Below are 24,958 nucleotides of genomic sequence, written 5' to 3' on the forward strand. Positions count from 1 at the left end.
ATATAAATCCTACAATCATTCAACCGCTCGCTCAGACAAACGGATTGAAAGACAGGCGTTTTTTGTACGCTCTGCGCAGTCTAGACAAAAGGGGATATATACAAAATATTTAGACAGTCAAGTATCACAAAGTAATGCATCAATGATAAAGATTCAGATTGTATATGTACAGTACAATAACACAGTGTGGATTGTGTCTCCGATCAGATCTGGAGGTTGAATAGGAAAATATGTAAAATAATAATCATTTGCAGCGCAATTTGTTTAGAGATAGAGCGAAAGCTGAAAAACACTAACACACAGTTGAGACGCCGGCATCCAACTGTTTTCCTCTCTACTAACCCATCTATTTTTTTTTTTTATTCTCTGGACGGTCTTACCCAACTGTACATTATGTGATGCTGGTTATTGTAACTGTAGATCACTAGTGGTTATCTCACTTTAACCAGTCGTTAAACAGCCTACTTCCTCCCACACTAAGCAGGGTTTCACCGCAGAAATGCAAATTCACTGCAGCTTTCAAACTTCAGTATCCAACATTTAACACTCACTATGTTTTCTGAACAACTGAAGCAGTTTTAGAGACCTAGTCCATGCAAAGGTGCTGTATCTGTTCAGCCTAGATGAAGGGAAAACAAAGTAGAAAGAAAAGATGATGAAGATGCAGAATCCTGAATTCTGACAGTTTTATTTAAGTTTATTAAGTTTTCTTTAAGAATTATAGAAAAGAAAGCAAATTGACTGAAAAGTAGTTCCTATTTTTTAACAAACCATGTTTCAGATTATTGACCAACCTGACGTGACTTTAAACGGTCAAATGTGCAAAAATAAATAAATGAATAATAATATAGCAAGAAAAACAAACTGCTATACTGATCATCTCTGATGTGGTTTCACTGAGCAGTTATATTAACTGAGCAGAATCAACAACAACCAGTGCTACAGGGCTGACACCGGTAACAGGAGCGACACCAAAATCAGAAATGGCAAGAAGACACCGGTTACAGGAAGGACACCACTTACGGAACAGGTAGTGGTTACAGGAAGGACACCGGTTACATGAACAGGGAGGACACGGGTAACAGGGAGGACACGGGTAACAGGGAGGACACGGGTAACAGGTAGGACACGGGTAACGGGTAGGACACGGGTAACGGGTAGGACACGGGTAACAGGGCTGCTTTGCTGGCTCAGAATACAAACATTTTAGCCTGTAAATTAAAACAGATCTGTAGGAAACTATCGTCTCTACCCAGCAGTAATCTGCCGGCTCTTTTTTTTTTTTCTGAGTCACGCATTCCTGCCTGCTAACCAGGAAACAGGAGGACAAACATGAACACTGAGGGACGGGCAATCAGGCAGGCGGATATGCAGATCCCGCTACAACTTAAACAAAGCACAAGGCTCAAGTGGGTGTGACACAGCACACACACACACACAAACACACACTCGCTCAAGTCTTAACAGGTCGAAATCGAGTCTACTTCTCCCTTTGTGCTGGCGTTGGAACTGAATTGCAGTGAACGCCTAAAAGGCCAAAACCTCACGTCATTACACAATAGTTTGCAGATTCCTAAAGACATTAGTGCACCGCACAGGTCTGTCAGCTTCACAGATTACACGCTCCTGCAAATATTACCTGTTTATCCTGCAGTCCCAGACTGTCTACAACACAGCAGTCATTAGATGACAAATCATTGTTTCGTGATGTGGAAATAAAAATGAAGAGTAAGATGTACACACACTTCACCATCACCAGTGAACATTCTGGGAAAGGACATCGAGAAACTGGACTCTTATAAACACCTGGGTGTTCATCTGAACAGCAAACTGGACTGGACTGACAACACGGACGCAATTTATAGAAAAGACTCTTTCTGCCGAGGAGACTGCGGTCTTTTGGTGTGCAGGGAGCACTAGTGAAGCGGTGGCCTCAGCCATCGTCTACGGAGAGGTCCGTTCTCTACTGCAGACAGGAAGAAACTGGACAGATTGATAAAGAAGGCCAGCGCAGTCCTGGGGATTCCCCTGGATGGTCGCTAAGTGCTTATCATGGCTGGAGAATGACTCTCGCCCCCTGTATGAAACAGTTTCATCAGACATCCTAAGTTTCCTTAGGTGCGATATCAAAAGGTCTTTTCTTCATGCCGTACCAGTCTCCATAATGCACACTGTTATAATAGCTTAAATATAGTAATAATATCCTACAATTACAATACAATATCCTACATTATTCCATTACAATTATTCCACATGTAGTCAATCGAACCTACTTAGCTCTAAGAGACGTCTGTGTCTATACTACTTGTTTTATATACGCTCACGTTAAACAGATTATAAAACTAGTCACTAGTTCAAACAATGTTGGGCGTTTTATGTAACTTATTTTACATGTATATACAGTAGGTGGATGATGTACTGTACTGTAGCCAGGGAGTTTACAGGATAAAAGCAAATAAATGGTCAGGTCACACGTCTCCGTGCACTGAAAGCAAATCTGTAAACCAAAAGGAATCATGGATTTCGTGCGAAATTGTACAGCAAATAAGTTTATGCCTTACACTGGAACTTTATCAGCGTCATCATCGTTCCTCACTTCCAGCTCCCCAGGTTTCAAGATATCTTGCCATCTACAGGGGCGGAAACGACACGAAACGTTGTCCAAAGCAGGGGCAATGTGCTTAGGTCAACATTAGGTGCAGTAAAGTTTGGTCTCTGTTTACAAATGGCAGGAAGTCCTGAACCACATCACTGACGAACTGGATGTGGTTTATCATGAAGATCTCTGACCGAGATTCTGGACGTTCGTTATCAAAATTCGGACGCGTGTCCGGTCAAAGCGTCAAATATATCTTATCACATCACAGGGTATTTGTACTGTAGACACACCTCAGGAAAGTGTACCGCGACATCATTTATCACAAATATTCATAATGCGTTTATAATCCAGGTGGGAAAAAAAAATGAAGCTAATGTTTTAGAGTTGAAATCAACTTTTCTAATAAAGTCTTGATGGGTGGTGTGACTGATACAGACTGATTACCCACAATGCCCCACAACACCGATTAACCCCAGATTCAATTGCACGACGGATCAGCGTAAAACCTCTCGAAGCAGACCTTTTCAGCAGTAATGTGCTTAGGCAGCGATGTGATGTAAACACAATAAACCAGGCTCTCGGGTCTAATATCCCTCAGCTGCTCCTCATGTGCTCCGGGCACCGCGTCATGTGACGGAGCCGAAAGCTCGGAGCTGAAAGTTCAGACGCACATTTACAACGCCATATACCAAATCTAACACGAACTGAGCTGATAATAGTTGGAGTATGAAGTGACCGAGGTTTTAGAGCTGAGAAACGTCTGAAGATAAGGATGTCACCAGGAAGTTCAAAGTCAGTTTTAGAAACGTTAAAGCATCACGGAAACACGAGTTCAGGTTTAACCCTGACCGAATTTTAAGGAATTGTATATTTTTGAATATCCTGATAGATCGTGTCATGATATTCTTGTGAAAGATATTTTGGATATCAAGGTGTCAAGTTCATTATTTTTAAATGATTACAAGTCAAAGGAACCAGCAGAAGTTGCACCTAACTCACTCTATTCAACATTTGATACTTTTTGTTAACATTTGTCACAATTTATTTTGAAATTTAAAATCGATTTAGTTCTCCAAGCAAACGGGTTCATAAGTATCGGAACAGCCGAACAATGCATTTATAAAGCGATAAAGCAATCGATATATGATTGAAGTGTCTTTCATCTAAAATTCAAAGGGTTTTAACCAAAAAAATACAGCATTAAGCGATTAGTAATTACACCCATACACGGCTGTGCCTCAACACTGCCTCCACCTTGTTTGACAGATGAAAGACGAGCCCTTCCTTTCCTTCTCCATATTCTTCTCTCCTCCTCTTTCAGGTACAACATAATATTTGTAAAGAATCTTGTTTTCTAGCAAAAGTCTAATCTGGTCTTTCTGTTCTTAAGCGTTTCCAGTGGTTTATATCTTAAGGTAAAACATCTTTAGTTACATTCAGGAAGGCGTGTCTTGACTTTACCTCTTCCAGAGTGTTCTCGACTTGGCTAGATGTTCCAAACAGGTTGTTCTTCACCACAGATAGAATTCTGCGATCAACCGCTTTAGTTTTCATCCAAATTGTTGATCTGACCTCTTAAAGACCTCTCTCTCTCTCTATCTCTCTCTCTGATAGATCTGTTTTAGGTTTTCAGCCTGGTGATGTCTTCACTTGTATCAGCACCTCTTTGGACTGCATGAGATTGTCCAATGCAAATTCAACATTTGAATCCAGAGCTTTTATCTCTTAAATACGTCATATTACATAAATATTAAACAGCTAGAACTGGACATAAAAAAGCACTTATTAGTCAGTTGTCCAATTACTTTTGCACCTTTGAAAACAGAGGAACTTTGTAAAACTAATAAATAAATGGCTGTAATTTCTAAACTGTTAATGTAATTTAAAAATTTTTGAATTAAAGCTGAAATTCTCCACTTTAATTACACTTTGGAGTCGAATCCATTGAGTTGGTTTACGGAGGGGAAAAAAAATTTTAATCGCTGTCCAAATACTTATGGACCTGAATGTAACTCAGCAAATGCCTTTTTTGTGTGTTTCCTTAGTAAATTGTACATCATAATACATATAAAACATAGCGCTGTTAATTAATACAACTGTTAAACATTTAAATATAATTAAAACATTATTTTTTTATAAAGAGCCATATGATGATGATATTATAATATTGTTTCATATCAGAGTTACTATGATGATATTTTTTCTATCATTATTTCAAGAAACATTCGCAACTCTAATTGGAAGCAGTTGATCCGCTATTAAATTTTATTTTAAATCATATGAATAAAATTGATTATTAGCAGAGTTTAACAAAATTCATAAAACTAATCAAGATTTAAGAAATTATGTCAATAAATACTAAAGTCAAACACTATTTCTTTAGCAGGTGTATAGTAGAAATCGATCTTCATGCATCGTGATATGATATTTTTTGTGATATCATTCAGCTCTAATGTAAACGCTTCAGTATAAATGCAATGAAATGGCTACCAAATCATTTTCACTACCAGCATCAGCATGTGATATGAGCACATATACTGCAGGAAAAAAAATCATGTTACACATTTAAATGATTTATATTAAAGTAATTAAGGAGGTTTTTACACATCATGTTAATCGTTAAAGGCGGGATGAGAATTAATCTAAGTGAAGTTATATCGATGTTTAATAGACTATTCCTACAAACATTCAGAAAAACGTTTTTCCTCGCGCACTTATTTCCACACAGTAGCTTTAAATCTCGGTCATTATACCGACACATGGACCTAAGATTTATGTTATTTTTATCAACCGTAGCATTGTTGCTTATTAATCTCAGTCAGATAAATAACGTTGTACGATTTTTACTACAGTCTCAAACTTTTCTTCATGTTCTCGTAATAATCGAACTCAGACGATGCACGTCTGAACAGGATTCGAAAACCGCAAATGTGCACTACTTTGGATCAAGTTGCAGATAATAAACAGCTGTGGTTAAAAGTTTTGAGAATATTAAATTTTTTACAAAGTCTGCTGCTTCAGAGTTTTTAGATCTTTTTGTCAGATATTACTCTGGTTTACTGAAGTTTATCTACAAGCGTGTCAAAGGCTTTTACTGACAATTACATTAAGGTTATGCTAAGAGTCATTATGTGCAGTTTTGCCCCTCCTTTTTAAAAATCTTCTGGGTCCCGTCCTGACCGAAGGCAGCCAATCCTTACATAATCAGTGCTCGGAGTTTGTCAGAATTGGTGGGTTCTTGTTTGTCTCTTGAGAATTGATCTGAATGGGATTAGGGTCTGGGGAGTTTCCTGGTCATGGACCCAGAATTTTGATGTTTTATTCCCCAAACCACTTGTGTAGCCTTATGGTGCTCCATCATGCTGGAAAAAACATTGTTCATCACCAAACTCTTCATGGATGGTTGCTCTCTTGTTACCATTCTTATTCATGGCTGTGGTCTTAGGCAAAATAGTGAGTGAGCACACGCCCTTGGCTGAGAAGCGACCCCACACATGACTGGTCTCAGGATGCTTTACTGTTGGCATGACACATGACTGAAACAGGCGTACAATGCAGATTTTTACACAAGTTCATTAGGGACCAGCGAATTTTATTCAACACTAAAAAAAATAACCACTAAAACTGTTCTAGCCGACAGGAATAAGACGAGGCGCTTCACTAATAACACTCTTAATTTACAGCAAGTTAACTGCTCATGCGGAAAAGGACCAGGCTTCAGAGCTTCAAAGCTTCTTCTTCCAAAATGTTGAAGTAGCAAGTCCAGAAGAAGAGCACAGGAACACTGTTGGGTTTATGGAAAACAGGGGAAAAGGAAGAAAAGCTGTAAATATCACGCAAAAAGAGAAGTTTCTAGCACTTCCAGGAAACTGGCTAGCAGAGATTAAGAGATTAAGCACTCTCCCAGTCAACTGTGATATTTTAATCCCATTGGAAAAGGGAAAACAGCCCTGGGACAGACAACACGTTGAAATGAATTAGTTTAGCTGTAACTCACTTAGCGTGAGCCGATTTATATCGCATAGGGTGTTTTTTTTTTATTGTATTAGCCTCGGCTCTGCTGACCGAAACATGTCGCTATCGCTATCGCTAACGCTTAGCAAACTTAACTCCTTTCCTGTCACTTTATCTCTGTAGAAACAGACTTAGCGCTCAAGTTTCATGAGCCGTGTTATTTATGCGTGAAGTGTGTGCTACGAGGTGGACTCCTCTGAAACTTCAGCTAATAAGCAGGTAGTAATGTTTACTCTGGAAAATGAAAGAGCAACACCTCACCGAAACTCTTACTTTATAGGGAGAAGGCGAATAGTGAGAGCAAGTGATGTATGAAATTATCAGACAAAATAAATAAAAAAATAACAATGAGGCCATAATCCTTGAGTTTCTTTCCAACATTCCTGAACCAAAACAATTCTGATATTGATATACCTTACACTACCCGTCAAAATACATTGGTAATCACTATTGGCCTTCACGGACTTGAGGGCTCTACCAATAGAAAGACAGTGCAAAGTCTATATTATAATTAAAACTGAAACCTAAACCCAGTCTTATGAATTCATTCATGCAGAACTTGAATAGACTTTGAACTTGGGTAATGGTAATAATGAAACTGTACGGAAATTATCAAAATGACCAATATACAAAATTCAAGGCGTGTTCCTCAATTCAGTTGTTTTGTTGGAATTGGGAAAGTGGGGTTTTCTCATTGTGTCGAGACACCACAGAACACCTGCGTAGAAGAAGTGGCGGACGTTGTATTAGCTTCAGCTGTGGTCCTGGGTAATAGTGCAGCACAGACATTGTTGCTACAGCCAACGACTTTATGCATCTCATAGCGGACTTATGAGTAACACTGTGCACAAGCGACCGCAAAGCGTTGATCCCTATTGAAGATGAACATATTGTTTTCTTGCACACTGAACAATGCACCTGCCAGGTATTCCCCATGATGGGCCTCAGCCATGGCTCAAATTCAGAGTCTTTTCTCCAGCAGTGCATTTCTTATATTATATAAAGTCTGTTTACAGAGTTGTTAAACTGGCAGATGTGAAGTGGCCCATGAGCACTCCAAATATTTGACCTTTTCAGATAATGACAAATTTAGCCTGCAGGCGCAAGTCGAAGACAACACGTCTATGAAGAAGGATTTCACCAGCTATGAAATTCACACAAACCTTTAGCATACAGACTCACTGGACTAACACGTAGTTCACATGGAAGAATAGCTCCAACACTGTTTAATAACACTTATATAAATATGCCTAAGTATGCTTTAGGTTTGAATTAAATTGATTCATTCCATTTAATTTTAACTTTTTCAGACCCCGTGAACACATTGATTCAGTCAGAGTTCAGTTTACTGTACGATTTGTAGGTTATTTGAAGATGGACCCTCAGAGTTTGTAGGTGTTGTGAAAACTTTGTGGGTGATTCATGCGGAAAACTACAGTAAACTCCTTCTATTATAATACACTTTAATAAATAATAAATCCACGGCTTAATCCCAGCACACACAACTACAGTACTTAACAGTACACTCTAACAAATACTAAATTCACGGCTAAGTCCCACCCTGTGCACTAAACTACCAAATAATACACACTAATAGATACCATATCCACTCTGTGCACTAAACTACTAAATAGTACACTTTAATAGAATCTAAATCATGACTAAATTCCACCATGCACACTAATTTACTAAATAGTACGCTCTAACAGATACTAAATCCACTTTGAGGACTAAACAACTAAATAGTATGCTCTAATAGGTACTAAATCCATGACTAAATCCCACCCTGCGCACTAAACTACCACATAGTACACACTAATAGATTCTAAATCCATGACTAAATTTCACCACGCACACTAATTTACTCCAATAGATACTAAATCCATGGCTAAATCCCACCCTGCACACTAAACTACTACATAGTGTGCTCTAATAGATACTTGTACCAACACATAACTTGTACCACTTAAGGCATACCTGAACCATCTCCAGGTTAGATGTACTTTGTATTTGCCCCACACGTGGGTGTGGGTGAACGCATTTCTATAACAACCCTGGCAAGAGTAACAGGTTACTGCTAACATTAATGATCGTGCTTCTATAATAACAGCTCATGCATTTGTACAGCACATGTGCGGCATAAACAGACGTCAAATAATCAGTACGTTTTCTTTAAGGAGATTCATGGAAGAAGAGTTAAAACTTTTTATCAGTAACAGTTTGACATCATGACAAGTTGTGTTTTCTGTTGTTGTTGCTGTTAAATTGTTTTTTTTTTTCCCTTATTATAAATAACTCTGAGCCTTAGGATAGAGACAAGCTGCTAAAAACATGAGCGCCTGAAGCTGCTCTGACGCAAGTGAGAACAGGAACTGACTTGTTTGTTAGTATAAAGAGACATATTTAAAGGGATGATGGCGCATCATCATAAATAAAATGTATAAGAGGATCAGGATGAAACGCTCCCGAGGAAAGTCATCAGGTTCAGTGTGATGAAGGGAACTGTTTCATCACAGAGCTCACAGCTGGTTAGTTTTCTATAGGGGCATGACAGTGTGTGTGTGTGTGTGTGTGTGTGTGTTTCTGACATAGCAGCAGTATAGTAAACATAGTGTGCTGAAACATGTTAGTTGGTATTTGAGCTTGTTAAGATTTCTTGCCAGGGAATAATTACTTAGTAGAAAAGTATAATAAATAAACCATAATAATGGTACCATACGGTAAGAGGATAAGGAAAGAAAGCCACGTGTGTGCTGATGATGATGATGATGATGATTGTGATGATGAAACCCAGATTAATCAAATGCCTGTTAGTCCTGTCCTTTTAATTACCCTGATCATTAATGAGAAACTTTTACACCCATCATTAAAACTTCCACATGCACACAGATCCGGATGTGTGTGTGTGTGTGTGTGTGTGTGTGTTATATCTAAAAAGCACTAAGCTCAGGGAATTTTTTTTTTAGCAAAACATGCAATTCAAGACACCACTAACACCATGTGTATAAAAGAAATACCAAGGACTCACCAGCTGGAGTAATGTAATGTATCTGATCCTGCACTGGAATAGAAACAAAGTAACAAACCGACACTTTAAAGGTTTCAAACTTCAGACGCTCAGAATATCAAAGCAACTTCAGGCTGTTGCAACAATTTCCTTTAATTTCTCTCTCTCTCTCTCTCCTTACACTCACTCATACACACACACACCCTGGAGTGAGCGTAAGTGTTTGCGAAGTGAAGGAGCACTACTTCCCGTTTACCGCACCCCTCCATGATGAATCATTTCACTGAACCGACTCTTTCGAACTGAGTCGATTCGCGAGCCTTGACTCATTTGAATCATCGTCCAGAAAATCCAATCTTTCACACATTTCCGCTTGGTTTGACTTGGTCAGATGTTTAAAATGAAGTGAAACAGCACCCTGTCGATTGTGTTGTGCTGGTTAAACTACTGCAAGCGACACGATAGAATGTGATGGCATGTCACAATATTAAAGGGCACTGTTTGTTTCAGGTAGCTGAGACACGAGTATCCGAGTCACTGTTAACAATGAGAAATCGCAGCAGTCCTTGACGAATCGTGACGATTTACAGCTAATAGTAAGGTGTTATGGGTAGTGTGTAGGTAAATTGTGGACAATCTTCTTCTTTTTTTTTCTGCTTTGTTAATTAACGCGGTTGGAATCCTGTAGGTTACATTAACGCTAGCTCCAGGCCTCGCTCTCCCACATCTTCCCGGACTCCTAAAGTCGATTTTCCAGTCCAGCCTTCCTTAAAAGCGTCTAAGGCATTCCTTCCCTGATCTCATCACGACTCTTGTTCCGTGTCCTAAACAATTCATCTGCTTTATCCGGCACTTCCACTCACACACTTTTCTTCCCGACACATTTCCTCGCAGTACCACTTCGCATCTCGTTGGTGTTCTGTAAGTTGCATCACCGCCACATATGGATGTACATATAGAGGAATCTCAGCTTCCAGTCCAGTCTTCCTCCAAATCTTATAAATACAAATAAGTATTTGTAAAGGTTCAGTTTTTTATTGATTACAGCATGTGACATCACAGACTTGACTGAAAAGACAGATTAAGTTTCAGAACTCCCTAGAGTAGATGGGTTTAAGGGCCTCGCTCAAGGGCTTAAAAGTGACAACTTGGCAATGCTGGGGCTTGAACCCCTAAACTTTAGATCAGTAACCCAGGTTTTAACTATTTAAGCCACCATTACCCAGATCCATCAAGAATTACAATTCTGTATGCGTTCATAAACAGCTCGAGATTGTGCTTAAAGGGGCTTTATATCAATCAGCCATAGCGTTAAATCCGTCAACTTAATTATTTATTTTTTTAAATGATTTTTCAGCGTTGGGTTGTAGGGCGCGACCTCCATGAATCAAACTTATTTGTCTGGTGAATCCCATGTGTGCTTGTTTGGATTTGGGGGATTTGAGAGTTTGAAGGCCAGGTTGTTGGCATTTGGCTATTTGCCTACTGGGACCCGTGTGTGTTGAGGTGTGCTGCACTGGGTTTTCTGGTGCCTTTCTATCATGGCCAGAATGTACAGTGGTGTGAAAAACTATTTGCCCCCTTCCTGATTTCTTATTCTTTTGCATGTTTGTCACACTTAAATGTTTCTGATCATCAAACACATTTAACTATTAGTCAAAGATAACACAAGTAAACACAAAATGCAGTTTTTAAATGATGGTTTTTATTATTTAGGGAGAAAAAAAATCCAAACCTACATGGCCCTGTGTGAAAAAGTAATTGCCCCCTGAACCTAATAACTGGTTGGGCCACCCTTAGCAGCAATAACTGCAATCAAGTGTTTGCGGTAACTTGCAACGAGTCTTTTACAGCGCTCTGGAGGAATTTTGGCCCACTCATCTTTGCAGAATTGTTGTAATTCAGCTTTATTTGAGGGTTTTCTAGCATGAACCGCCTTTTTAAGGTCATGCCACAACATCTCAATAGGATTCAGGTCAGGACTTTGACTGGGCCACTCCAAAGTCTTCATTTTGTTTTCCTTCAGCCATTCAGAGGTGGATTTGCTGGTGTGTTTTGGGTCATTGTCCTGCTGCAGCACCCAAGATCGCTTCAGCTTGAGTTGACGAACAGATGGCCGGACATTCTCCTTCAGGATTTTTTGGTAGACAGTAGAATTCATGGTTCCATCTATCACAGCAAGCCTTCCAGGTCCTGAAGCAGCAAAACAACCCCAGACCATCACACTACCACCACCATATTTTACTGTTGGTATGGTGTTCTTTTTCTGAAATGCTGTGTTACTTTTACGCCAGATGTAACGGGACACGCACCTTCCAAAAAGTTCAACTTTTGTCTCGTCGGTCCACAAGGTATTTTCCCAAAAGTCTTGGCAATCATTGAGATGTTTTTTAGCAAAATTGAGACGAGCCTTGATGTTCTTTTTGCTTAAGTGGTTTGCGCCTTGAAAATCTGCCATGCAGGCCGTTTTTGCCCAGTCTCTTTCTTTTGGTGGAGTCGTGAACACTGACCTTAATTGAGGCAAGTGAGGCCTGCAGTTCTTTAGATGTTGTCCTGGGGTCTTTTGTGGCCTCTCGGATGAGTTGTCTCTGCGCTCTTGGGGTAATTTTGGTCGGCCGGCCACTCCTGGGAAGGTTCACCACTGTTCCATGTTTTTGCCATTTGTGGATAATGGCTCTCACTGTGGTTCGCTGGAGTCCCAAGGCTTTGGAAATGGCTTTATAACCTTTACCAGCCTGATAGATCTCAATTACTTTTGTTCTCATTTTTTTCTGAATTTCTTTGGATCTTGGCATAATGTCTAGCTTTTGAGGTGCTTTTGGTCTACTTCTCTGTGTCAGGTAGCTCCTATTTAAGTGATTTCTTGATTGAAACAGGTGTGGCAGTAATCAGGCCTGGGGGTGACTACAGAAATTGAACTTTTAACTGTGATAAACCACAGTTAAGTTATTTTTTAACAAGGGGGGCAATTACTTTTTCACACAGGGCCATGTAGATTTGGAGTTTTTTTTCTCCCTTAATAACATAATCTTCATTTAAAAACTGCATTTTGTGTTCAATTATGTTATCTTTGACTAATAGTTAACGGTTTTTGATGAGCAGAAACATTTAAGTGTGACAAACATGCAAAAGAATAAGAAATCAGGAAGGGGGCAAATAGTTTTTCACACCACTGTATTTTTATAGGTGATTTGCCCTGCGTTGGCTTTGGGATCGGACCAGACAGGGTGGACTTTGGACTTAGCACCGCAGGCATGGGTGAGCCTTGGGTTCCCATGATCCTGTAACCCGTTTATTGGTATATAATTGATAATCAGTGCTGTTTAATTAACCTGGCAGCGGTGTTGCTGTTATTTAATTTAGTTCAGAAGATGTAGGTTAATTTTTAATAACGGTTCTGGCATTCATTCTAGCTGGTTAATGTCTACATTATTGTGCTCATTCTAATGTTAGTTTTGTCAATCATTGCTGTTATTATGACTTCTATCAGTTTCCTTCTTTTCATACTGGGAAAGACCCGTCTTTAAGCATGCCTGAATATCACAACACAAAGACATTTCTCATTAATAACTATCCCTTATTGTTGGTCATTCTGTGGGTGGACTGCCCCGGAAACAAATAGGTAGGAACCTTGAAATCCTCTTTTCTACCGTTAAAAGGATTATATTTCAGTTTAAAGAACAGAGTAAGACAATAGAAGAGTTTGTCGACCCCTGGATCTTCGTAAGGACGTCTGTTTGAAGATCTGTTAAGAACATAAACATCTCTTTTCATTCTCCTGTATTCCTTGCTTTTAAAGCCGCTTAAAAGAGTTTAACAAAGTATTAATTGTATTAACAGCTAAACCTTACTCGATCAAAAATCTCACACATTTTTATGACTAAACTCTGGGGGTCGATTTACTTCTCGCATGTCTGTGTAGGTGTTGCATGGCACGGGGGTGACCTGATCTCGAGTACAGACTTTTGTGATGACTTGTGTCTGTATCAGATTTCTTGGGGTTTCCCAGTTCCCGCCCACCTTTCAAACACCTGCTGCGAATACATGCGTAGGTGTCTCACTTTTACCCTGTATGTCCAACGTTGCCTGAAAAAGCTAGCAAAATAAAATAAAAAAATCTCTTAATGAAGATATGTAACGTGTCTGTGAGCTAGTGATTTAGCATGAAGATGTGTTTTTGCCTGAGACAAACAAGGTGTCTACAAGTTGCTCTGGATAGGGGTGTTCATCTTGATCATCTTCAGATCATATAAATCTAATCTGATAATATAACATGATCTGAAGTTGATCAAGTCGAGATTTAGATTTGTTAGTCTTCTTTATGCATGAATTTTCACCCTCAAGAGCATGAGTAGAACACGAACGTACAGTATATTTCTGGCATAATGGCATTTTCATGAAACCGAACTTCTTGTGTAAATGATCTACGCATGAATTAGAGCAAGGCATTTTTTGTGTAACAATAAAACTTTATTCATTCTTGTGAGTCAGGTAATCTCACTTATTATCAGAATAATTTGATAAATATAATAGGGATGATGATGGTTTCCTTTTTGGCCTTCCCTCCTCATTTGCTTATCGTCACTTTTCCATGTTATTCTGTCCTTTACTTTCAGCCTCAGCTTTATCTCCTGCACTTGTGCTCCTTCTCTGAGGCTGGAACATGGGTTTGTAGATATAAACACCTCCTGCAACTCCAACCAGAGTCACAAAGGCTATCTGATTAAACGGGATCCTTCTGCGAAGCATGGCTTTCACCCTTTCAGTCCATTACACAACAACTTCAGGATTTACTCCTGCTCTAAAGAGAGAAAGCAGACAATAGGGAGGTTAAAAAGAGCAGACAGCTCTTAAAACATCATTTATTCCTCATAGCTCTGCAGCTGCTAGTTAGCTAACTCACACTGCTAGCATACAGGCTAACAAACCCAAACCCCACTAACAGTCAGAAATTTCTCGACATTATTGTGTAATGTACACACTCACCCAGAGTTTCTATTCACAAAATATGTCTTATTTAAAATACCACAGTGTTTTACACTCTTCTTTGCTAGCCTAGCCTACCTCAGCTCGTGTGGTACAGCCGGTAGGTGCGTCTCAAACCGGCTCTCAAAAAAGCCTGCTGCTAACTCTATTCTAGGGAAAGTAGTCAAGAGTGTCGCAGGCGATGACGTCACAGGCTTATTTGCAGCGTAGGTTCATCGTTTGAATGATCATCGCTGATATATTAGTTTTAGCTTATGATTAAAGGAGCATTAAAAAGGAAATATCCACTTAAAAATAATAATAATAAATAATAATACATACGTCTGGTGTGTTGTGTGATAAGAGTATCAGCGAGAATGAAAGTAAATGTGGTAAGACCAGCGATGCTCTACAGCATTTTTAAATCTCCGTTTTATATTTGGACAGTTAAAATTAAACTATTCCAAATGATGACACCTTAAAATTAGCAGAAACTCCCTATAGTGCGCTGAGGTATCGATTTAAGACACACCCCTGCAGGATAGGACGAAAGGTCGCGCATGCGCATGACTACGGCAATTCAACGTGGACAAAAAGCTCTGCACTTACCATCATCAATTATCTATTACTGTATTGTTAAAAAACACAAATATATTCTGAAAATGAAATGTTTAAATTATAATGTGGAACATTTTAACCGTGTATATTTTGTGCTTTTATATCGAATACGGCGACGTCACGACCCCAAAACTCGTAAACACGGAAGTAAATGATCTACGTTGCTCCGGCAACACCCCACCGCTTTTGAGATTAGTCCCGCCTTCTGTGCGTTGATTGGTTTTGAGTCTATACTTTACACTGATTGGCGGAGTACAAGAGTGAATCTTGAGTACTGGCCAATCGTACAGCAGGAGATTTGAAAATATAGGCAATCCTTGCAAGGGGGCGGGGTTTAGTGGAAATTGGCTGCGATTCCCAAAAAATAACACCGCGATGGTTCGTATCGAGCTGTGTTATGGAGCTAGATTTACACTTCATGTACTGGTGATGTGAAGATGTATTTTAAGGGTTGCTATGGAAGCAATTCGTGCTCGTCGTTTTCTGCCGTTTGGTTCTTCAAGTTCAGCGGAAACCGTCAAACTCAGAACACGGAAATCCAAACTGTACCGGAAGGAGAATAACGCGGTCTCGCGCATGCACAGTGAGAGTCCAGTGTTCAGAACCCTGGGGTTCAGTCACAGACTGTATGTTTAGTTAATGCGGGTGAAATATTAATGTTTAACGCCGTAGGAAGGTTTTAAAACTGACAAACTTAAGAATAAAACGATGTCATAAGATGTGTTGCACGATACACCGACTGTATTATTGTTATTATTATTATTTTGTGAGAGTCTTACTGATATCACAGTGAATATTTACTTTCTCTGTCTCTCATTCTCTCACTGACTGTCTCTGTCTCTCTCCCTGTCTCTCATTCTCTCTGTGTCTGTCTCTCTGTCTCTCAGTGACTGACTCTGTCTCTCTCAGTGACTGTCTCTGTCTGTCTCCCATTCTCTCAGTGATTGTCTCTGTCCTTACCTGTCTCGCCTTGCTCTTTTTGTGTCATTTTGTTTTGCATATTTATTTCTCTGTCTTTCTGCCTCCCTCCCTTCTGTGTTTCCCCCTTTTTTGTCTGTCTGTCTCTCCGTCTCACAGATTCAGTCTCTCATCTAGAGTCCCTCTCTTTTGCTATGTCCCTCTATCCATTGATCTGAGCCTCTCTCTCTCTTTCTGCATCTGTCTGTCTTCTCTGTGTCTTTATGTCTCACTCTTTTTTGGCATACCCCTCCCTTCATCTATTTTGAGTCTCTCAGTGTCTGTCTCTATCGCTTTCTTTTAATGTCCAAATTTCATACCCCCCCACCCCCAAATCAGAGTCTCTCTCTCTCTCTCTCTGTATTTCAGTCTGTCTCTCTTTATGTCCCACTTTTTTCTGTCTTAATTTCTCTCTCTTTTGAGTCTGTTTGTGTTTGTTGCTCTCTCTTTTGATGTCCACGGTTGTCCCTGTCTCTTTGTGTATCTCACACTGTTTTTCTGTCTCTGTCATTCATTCTTTGAGCAAAAAAGAGACAAAAAGACAAAGTCCCTTCTCCTTCCATCTCTCTCTCTCTCTCTCTCTCTCTTTCTCTGTTTCAGTCTGTCCTTCCTGTCTCTCTGTGTATCTTTATTTATCTCTCTTATTTACCATCCCACCTCCATCCATCCATCTCTCTCTCTCACTGACTGTAATGTTGTCATCGTTACAGGTCTCTTCGGGGTCAGCCTCGTGCTCTTCTCTGTGGTTTTCCGTCTTGTCAACTGCCTCCTGGTCCAGACCAGCTTTGTCCCGGATGAGTACTGGCAGTCGCTTGAGGTCTCCCACCGGATGGTCTTTGGATATCCTGTGAACTTGGCATTACTCTTTATAACACTCCTCTGGATGAGTTAATATCGTGTCCGTGTCATGTATTTCTCCCAGTGAATCATTTTACACACTCACAACTCTTCATCATGTGCTTCGTCCTTGACTTTACCTCTCACATATGGCTACGAGACATGGGAGTGGAAGGAAGGCATTCGGGGGTACTCCTACCCGCTGCTGTTCGCTGTAATTTATAAAATCCTCCATCTTCTGCACTGCGATACGGTCGAGCTTCTGGTGAGTGACACAGTCAGAGTCGTTCACACGCAGTAACATGATCACTGTGTTCATTGATTTATGTATGTCACATCAACACACAGATCCTGCTACCCCGAGTCCTTCAGGCGCTTCTCGCCGCGCTCGCTGATGTAAAGCTCTACGACATCGCTCGCAAGTTGGAGAATCCAGAAGCGGCCAAATGGACAGTAAGAGGATTTTACATTGAGATACTGTATCTTAAACAGGCACGGAGTGTTTGCTGTAGAAACATCTTCATATTTATGATTTTGTTGTTATTTTCAGACAGACACATATCAAACCTCATGAAAAATGAATTCAGTACAGTTAGGAGTTTATTTAAATTCGGTAATGAGACCAGAGATCATTAGTCCTTTGTTGATGTATATAAATAAACATCAATTAAATTTTATTTGTATAGCCCTTTTGGTTGCAAAGCAACTTTACACAATCAAGACAGTTGATGACTTTAAGATAATATCCCGTCCATTATTGGAGGCTCAGGTAGAAAACTGTAGAAATTCCAGTCCAGAACTATTGTCCCCAGAGAACAGCTGTCTGCATCAGCCAAGGCCAGGATGATCTTCATGGTAAAGTGGAACCGTCCCCAGTCACCACACGCCAAACAAACTGGGCGCCAGGACGAGTCAGAGGGGAGAGTGGGTCTGGATCACTGGATGTTTAGGAGTGACACGTGTAGCTGGACAGAGAGAGAAAGAGAGAGAGGATAGAGCAGAAGAGAAGGAGAGGTAACAGTTAGGTATGGGTATGGTCACAGTCACATAATGTATAAGGTGAATAATGTATATTTAGTGCAGAGTGCAAGCAGGAAGTCAGACAGGACTAACTATGACATCATATCTAAAAGACAGAGCCAGAAGGAAACACAGACATGAGGGGGAATTGGGATGTAAAACCAATCACTTCACCGTCAACAAACCTGAGTGATCAATGAGAGTGGAGAAGACAGCATCCAAACATACCAGTTCACCATAATACTCTACGTCCATAAGTCCCCCAGATCTGCTCCTTTACCTATGGCAAATCTATTTATAAAAAGGCTTGGCTAAATAAGTAGGTTTTTACTGAGACTGTGTCTGAGTCCCGAACACTATTTGTAAGGCTGTTCCATAACTTTGGTGCTTTGTAAGAAAAGGCTCCGTCCCCTGCTGTAGTTTTCATAATACACGGTACTGATAAGCAGCCTGCATCCTTTGATCGAAGTAGGCGTGGCGGATTGTAGGACACTAGCAGTTCCCTCAGATACTGCGGTGCGAGACCATTTAAAGCTTTATTTGTCAATAGTAGTATTTCTAAATTAATGCAAAATTTTACAGGGAGCCAATGAAGTGAAGATAAGATAGGGGTGATGTGCTCGTATCTTCTGGTTCTAGTGAGGACTCTCGCTGCTGCATTCTGGACTAACTGAAGCTTGTTTATACACCTAGTTGAACAACCAGACAGTAAGGCAGTACAACAGTCCAACCTAGAGGTGATAAAAGCATGAACTTGTTTTTCTGCATTGTTTAGTGACAATATATTCCTTATCTTGGCAATATTTCTGAGGTAAAATAATGCTATCCTGGTAATATTATCAACATGAGCTTTAAATGAAAGGCTAAAATCTACAATTACACCGAGTTCTTTTAATGTTGCACTTGATGAAACAGAAAGGCTATTTAAAGCCATATATATATAGTTTATATATATATATATATAGGTTAATCAAAAAGCTTGCTTCCAGCTGCATGTGACTAGAAATTACATGTCTTGTCAGGATTAAGAAAAAGGAAGTTAATAAGCATGCAGGCTCTTGTGTCTTTCACACATTGCTCAACTTTGTTAAGCTAGTTTAATTTTTTTTTAATCTGGTTTTACTGAGGGGTATAACTAATACCATGCTTATGAATTATGTTGCCCAGAGGAAGCATGTAAAGAGAAAAAAAGCAGTGGGCCTAAAACTGAACCCTGTGGAACACCAAACTCTACTTAAAATCAAAATTTTAAGTAAAAGCGATGTTATAAGCTGCTAATATGCTACTTGCTTAATAGAAACAAACACCAGCACAGGTAGATACCAATTAGAAAAGCTAAACTGCTCGCACATAAGTCAGGGACTATCTATAAATTCACAGAAAAACACTGATGAGCACTGAACACCACTCGTTTGTACTGAACATCTCATTTTGTGTTTGTGTGTGTGTTTGCGCAGTATTTTTGTCAGCTGTGCTCCTGGTTCACATGGTACTGCTCCACTCGTACACTCACCAACAGCATGGAGGCCACACTTACCATCCTGGCGCTCAGCTATTACCCACTGCATGGCACCAGGACACACCACAGGTTTGTAACCACGTATATGCGACCTGTCGCTTATTTAAAGGTGCAATAAGTAACCATGGCACTTTTATTCCCAAAATGCACAGAAACATCAGATACATAGTTAGATGCATTCTAAACCTCTGTACAGCTGTTTATTACTTATTGACAACATACTGTATAGTTAATATATATATTTTTTTATTATCTGTATTATATGTAAAAAACAAAAATCTAGAACACTAGCATTTCTCCTTTTGCCATTAGCCTTTATTTTTCCATAATTAAATTAATGTAATTAATCTTTAGATTTCATTTGTGTTTTTCTCATTGCACTAAAACCCCTGAGTGTTTCCCTCCTGATTTAGCTGGAAGTACCTCTCGCTCGTCTCCCTGGCCATTATCGTTCGACCGACGGCTCTGATCGTGTGGCTGCCGCTGCTGCTTCACCACCTGTGGCGTGAGGAAACCAAGCTGAAGCTCATCACTCAGCAGGGACTTCCTGTCATGTCAGTGGCTCTTGTTGCATATGACAACTAGCAAAAATTCCTAAGCAAATATCTGACATTGTACAAACGATATGCATGTTTAATAATGTTTTTTTTTTTTTTTTTTAATATATAGGGCAGTCACTTTGGCGGTTTCTACACTTATAGACTGCATATTTTATGGAAAGGTAAATATTTTTAATATAGTTAATAATTTTTTAAAGCAGAAGTGTAGAAATCGACTGTTATAACATCATAAAAATATAACAGCCAATCAGGTTTCAGTATGCAAATCCAATTCTACAAAAATGCGTTTTGGTTTCTGATCTTTACGTCATTAGTTTTGGACCACTTCCACAGGCTCTGCCCACTTTTCACTTTCCCAGCCACATTTGATAAAAAAAAAATTAATTTAAAAATTAAGGCTGCGACCTGATTGGTCCACCACTTTTTTTATATTATCGTGAGCTGTTTTTCTAAAAATTCCAAATATCTTCTTTGTTGTGAAACCTTTCCATGAAAACCCTCTTCCCTGTTGTCTGCTGTCACAGTGGACTTTTGTCCAGTGGAACTTCCTGAAGTTTAACGTGCTGTACAACGTGGCGAAGTTTTACGGGACACACCCCTGGCACTGGTACCTCTCTCAGGGCTTCCTGGTGGTGATCGGACCGCACCTGCCCTTCTTCCTGCATGGCTGCACCCTCGCCGCCAAGAGACACAGAGTCCTGCTCATGAGCATTGCGTGGACACTGATCGCGTACAGGTATGAGTTCAACAGAGCCGCTGTCTAACCTCACTCTATAACCTTTATAACTTTTAACTTATAAAATAGTTGGAACTGTTTGAAATGGAAATGTGAAACATGCAGCCCGCAAAATTTTCGCTGTTGACATAGTGCAGCTACTGTAGTGTACGTACTGTCATTGTTAGTTAAAGAGTTTGTAGAAATAGTTAACAGGTTAAAGATAAAAATAATCTACAGGGCCCATATTCACAAAGTTTCTTTGTCCTAGTGACAAAATCCTAAGAAAATGTTTAGAATTATGACATTTTCTTAGAATTTCCCCTTAAACTTAGGACTAAATCTTACTAAAGATAAAAATGTTTCACAAAACATCTTAGTCCTAAAAACAGCTCCCAAGGTAAAAATTGTTAAGAGTAGAGAGGAGGACTTTTAAGAGGCTTAAGAGTTTCTCCAAATACTGAACATAAAGCTAAAAGTAAACACTGCTCTTCTGTCCAATTTGATTTTCTTCCTCTTTTACTTCCTTCCATCACTCTTGGATTATTGGCTACATACCATCCAAAAGTGCAACTTAAATAGACTGTCCTGCAATCATGTAAACTGGTAAAAGCTGAGCCATTTAGCTACTCACTCACTCACTCACTCACTCATCTTCTATACCGCTTTATCCTGTATTTAGGGTCGTGGGGACCTGGAGCCTATTCCAGGAGGTTTAGGGCACGAGGCAGGGTACACCCTGGACAGGGTGCCAATCCATCGAAAGGCACATACACACTCATTCACACACTACGGGCAATTTGGTAACACCAATTAGCTTAACCTCAGGTCTTTGGACTGTGGGAGAAAACCAGAGTACCCAGAGGAAACCCACCAAGCATGGGGAGAACATGCAAACTTCTTGCACACAGAGACAGGCCGGGAATCGAACCTGCTCTGAGAAGTTTCCTAAATCACTTTTAGTCTGGGATTCCCAGCTAGGACTTTTTAGGCTAAAATAGTAGCTCTCTGAGAGAATGCTAAGAAGCTTTGTGACCGGCCCTGACCTTTAATGTTATCAGTGATATTATTATTATTTTAGGTTGAAGCCCACGTACATGTCCATCTCCACCTACCTGTCTTTCTAAGTGTAATTGAAGCATTGCACTGCCCTCACACAGACATTGTTCTGTTTAGTTGTAAATATATTACACTAATAAACTGCACGTGTACTAATTCAGCGATAATTTTTAGCTTTCTCGCACACAAGGAGTTCCGCTTCATCTACCCCGTGTTACCCCTCTGCATGGTCTTCTGTGGTAAGAACTACAAACAGATCTTTATTTCTCACACACACACAGTAACTGATTACTGAATATCCAGTTTATTAGGATTGTGTGTGTGTGTGTCAGGTATTTCCCTTGTGAAGCTGCGTTCCTGGAGAAGGCCTGCTACGGGAGCTCTGCTGCTCTTAAACCTGCTCCCGGCACTCTATACAGGTTTAGTTCACCAGCGTGGAGTCCTGGACGTGATGGGTCGCCTGCAGCACCTGTGTGACCTCAGAGACTCTCACCACTCACCTGAGCCGCATGTGCTGTTCCTCATGCCCTGCCACTCCACTCCCTTTTACAGGTGAGAGATACACAGGTAATAAACCACAGTACACCAAGTGGGTTGGGGGGGGGTTACCTAAGAGTCAGACCAAACCTGAGCTGTACATGGAGCATCTAGCAAAATGAAAACCCCAAACTAGGGGTGTAACAGGACGTCAAAGTCAAACACTAGGGGCGTAACGGGACGTCAAAGTCAAACACTAGGGGCGTAACGGGACGTCAAAGTCAAACACTAGGGGCGTAACGGGACGTCAAAGTCAAACACTCGGGGCGTAACGGGACGTCAAAGTCAAACACTAGGGGCGTAACGGGACGTCAAAGTCAAACACTAGGGGCGTAACGGGACGTCAAAGTCAAACACTAGGGGCGTAACGGGACGTCAAAGTCAAACACTAGGGGCGTAACGGGACGTCAAAGTCAAACACTAGGGGCGTAACGGGACGTCAAAGTCAAACACTAGGGGCGTAACGGGACGTCAAAGTCAAACACTAGGGGCGTAACGGGACGGCAAAGTCAAACACAGTAGGTGTAACGTTTTTAAATTTACATTTATCCTAAACTGGACTTTTTTCCTGTCAATATCTAAATGCCTCTATACCAAACGAAGTGCCCTTAATGTTCATTAGGCAGAAATCTGGAATTTTTACTCCTTACAGTGTGGTGTCATTTTTATATACACCTTAAATGCACTACATTTGGGATTGTGTTGCTCCATGTACAAGTGCCTAGTATGGTATAAATTAACAGCTCATTCAGAAGTTAGCTAATCATTCACTCCGTACATTAAGTGCATTAAATAGGATATGAAATAACTGTATGAAGTGCACCACTTGGGCAATAGAAAGCCCTTTAGATCACAACGTCCTAGCCTGTGTACACTGCAAGTCCACTACTGTCTTAGTGTCTAATATAACAGCTTCTATAGCTTGAGTGAAGCTAGTAACTGCCCTGCACTGGGTGTGACATAATGCACTGTACACTTTCAGTAGTGTACTATATTTATTTATTTGTTTATTTTTCATATGTAGATTCCCTACAGAGGCATGATGTAATACAAAAAAAACAACTTTTCAGACACCCTGTATAACCTCCCTACACAGGGTACAGTTTAAGGGCTTGAACACCCCATCATTCAGTACACGGTTGCATTGTACACTGTTTCCATTTCTTTTCTTTTTTCTCTCTCTGTAGCCACCTTCACTGTCCAATCAGACTCCGCTTCCTGGAATGTCCCCCAGATCTCAGCGGAGACCCAGATTATGTAGAAGAAGCGTCCCTGTTTTACACAGATCCACTCAGCTGGCTCAGGACGTCATTCCCAAACAGCTCCACACTTCCCTCACATGTGGTCTTGTTCCATCCACTCGAGAAGGTAACAGCTGCACAACAAACTGAAATCAGCTCCCTTTTCCTCTTGCTACCATCCTTGATGCTCCCGGATGTACGCGCAACCTAGCCAGGGTTCAGTTCATTCGTTCTTATGCCAAAATTGCAAATTTCATGCAAACTTCCAATTGTTAAGGCTAAAATCTATAAGAGGGCATTCATATGCAGAGGTTCCACTGTACTCGTGTTTTGCTACAGTATTGCTTCTTCTCCATTTGCATTTATGGTCTGTTGAAGCAATACCGCCAGCAACTGGACTGGAGTGTAGAGCAGAGAATTTGGCAGGAAATAAAAGATTATCTTTTTGTACAAGCTGTGTATGGCATTTTAATGCTTATTCAATACTTTTAGTAGATTAGAGAACGGCCATGCAAATAGCTGAAACTGGAGACTCCTTCCTCCTTATCCAAGCTGCTGGTGCAACCTACTGCAAGTTATAGGGTTATGGTTATAACCCTAGGGTTATAACTTATAACCAATCAGAACACTGTCATATTTTCAACTTACTTTTTTTTTTTTTTTAGGAAATTTCCACATTCTTGGATGAAAACGGATTTGTAAGGAAATCTGAATTTTTCCACACACATTTCCCTGAGGGACGGCTAGGAAAGAGGATTTATATCTATGAGCAATAACGCAAACCCCTGGCGGCGCACACGGAATTAACACACTATTGTTTTTTTTTGTTTTTTTTTAATATGTAAGATTAATAATAAATGTGTGCCGTTTCTAATTAAATACCTGTTTTGTAAAATATGATGCACAAGTTGTTTATATTTTTTAATCATTACACATTTTCAAATTTAATTCTAAAAGAAAGAGACATTTCTTCAAGCAAAATAACTTTTATTGAGGGTTTTTTTCTTCCATGAACTGGAAAACGGCGAACAAAAAGTCACGTTCTTGTGGACAATTCTTTTTTTTTTTAAATAAAATTAATAAAAAATGGAATGTAACAACAGAAAAGAGAAATACAGAACACGGCCCTAAAATTTTGCACGAGCGAGTGTTAACATTTAGCAGCAATCAAGTTACTTAGCGTTCCACAGTTTAACATACGTCAGCTAAAAGCTCAGTAGACTTAATTATTATTTGGTCCTGCGGAGGATTAATTACAATTTGCACAATTAAATTTAATTCGTCCTTTTAATACAAATAAACTCTAATCT

At 40.0% G+C, this 24,958-nt stretch overlaps 2 protein-coding genes across 3 annotated transcripts in view; one reads left to right on the top strand and one right to left on the bottom strand.

The window, feature by feature from the left end:
• rab27a (RAB27A, member RAS oncogene family) overlaps positions 1 to 9,839 on the bottom strand; it is a 27,510-nt gene extending 17,671 nt beyond the window's left edge. The window contains exon 1 of the mRNA XM_053500813.1: positions 9,642 to 9,839. The gene's annotated coding sequence lies outside the window, so the exon portion shown is untranslated. The remainder of the gene's footprint in view (positions 1 to 9,641) is intronic.
• On the top strand, positions 1,287 to 24,545 carry pigb (phosphatidylinositol glycan anchor biosynthesis, class B). Of its 2 annotated transcripts, none has more exons than XM_053500812.1 (12): positions 1,287 to 1,409; positions 16,871 to 17,000; positions 17,145 to 17,262; positions 17,346 to 17,450; positions 19,475 to 19,605; positions 19,950 to 20,090; positions 20,206 to 20,257; positions 20,621 to 20,832; positions 22,045 to 22,109; positions 22,203 to 22,422; positions 23,595 to 23,775; positions 24,314 to 24,545. In XM_053500812.1, exons 2-12 carry the CDS (start codon positions 16,990 to 16,992, stop codon positions 24,422 to 24,424), a joined length of 1,347 nt encoding a protein of 448 aa, XP_053356787.1. In that variant the 5' UTR covers positions 1,287 to 1,409; positions 16,871 to 16,989; the 3' UTR covers positions 24,425 to 24,545. The 2 variants fall into 2 exon arrangements, with proteins under 2 accessions (XP_053356787.1, XP_053356785.1); XM_053500810.1 differs by lacking the exon at positions 1,287 to 1,409 and adding an exon at positions 15,558 to 15,786.
• Positions 24,546 to 24,958: the final 413 nt, after the last annotated feature.

The sequence above is a fragment of the Clarias gariepinus genome, chromosome 7 (genome assembly GCF_024256425.1).
Source record: "Clarias gariepinus isolate MV-2021 ecotype Netherlands chromosome 7, CGAR_prim_01v2, whole genome shotgun sequence".
Lineage (NCBI taxonomy): Eukaryota > Metazoa > Chordata > Actinopteri > Siluriformes > Clariidae > Clarias > Clarias gariepinus.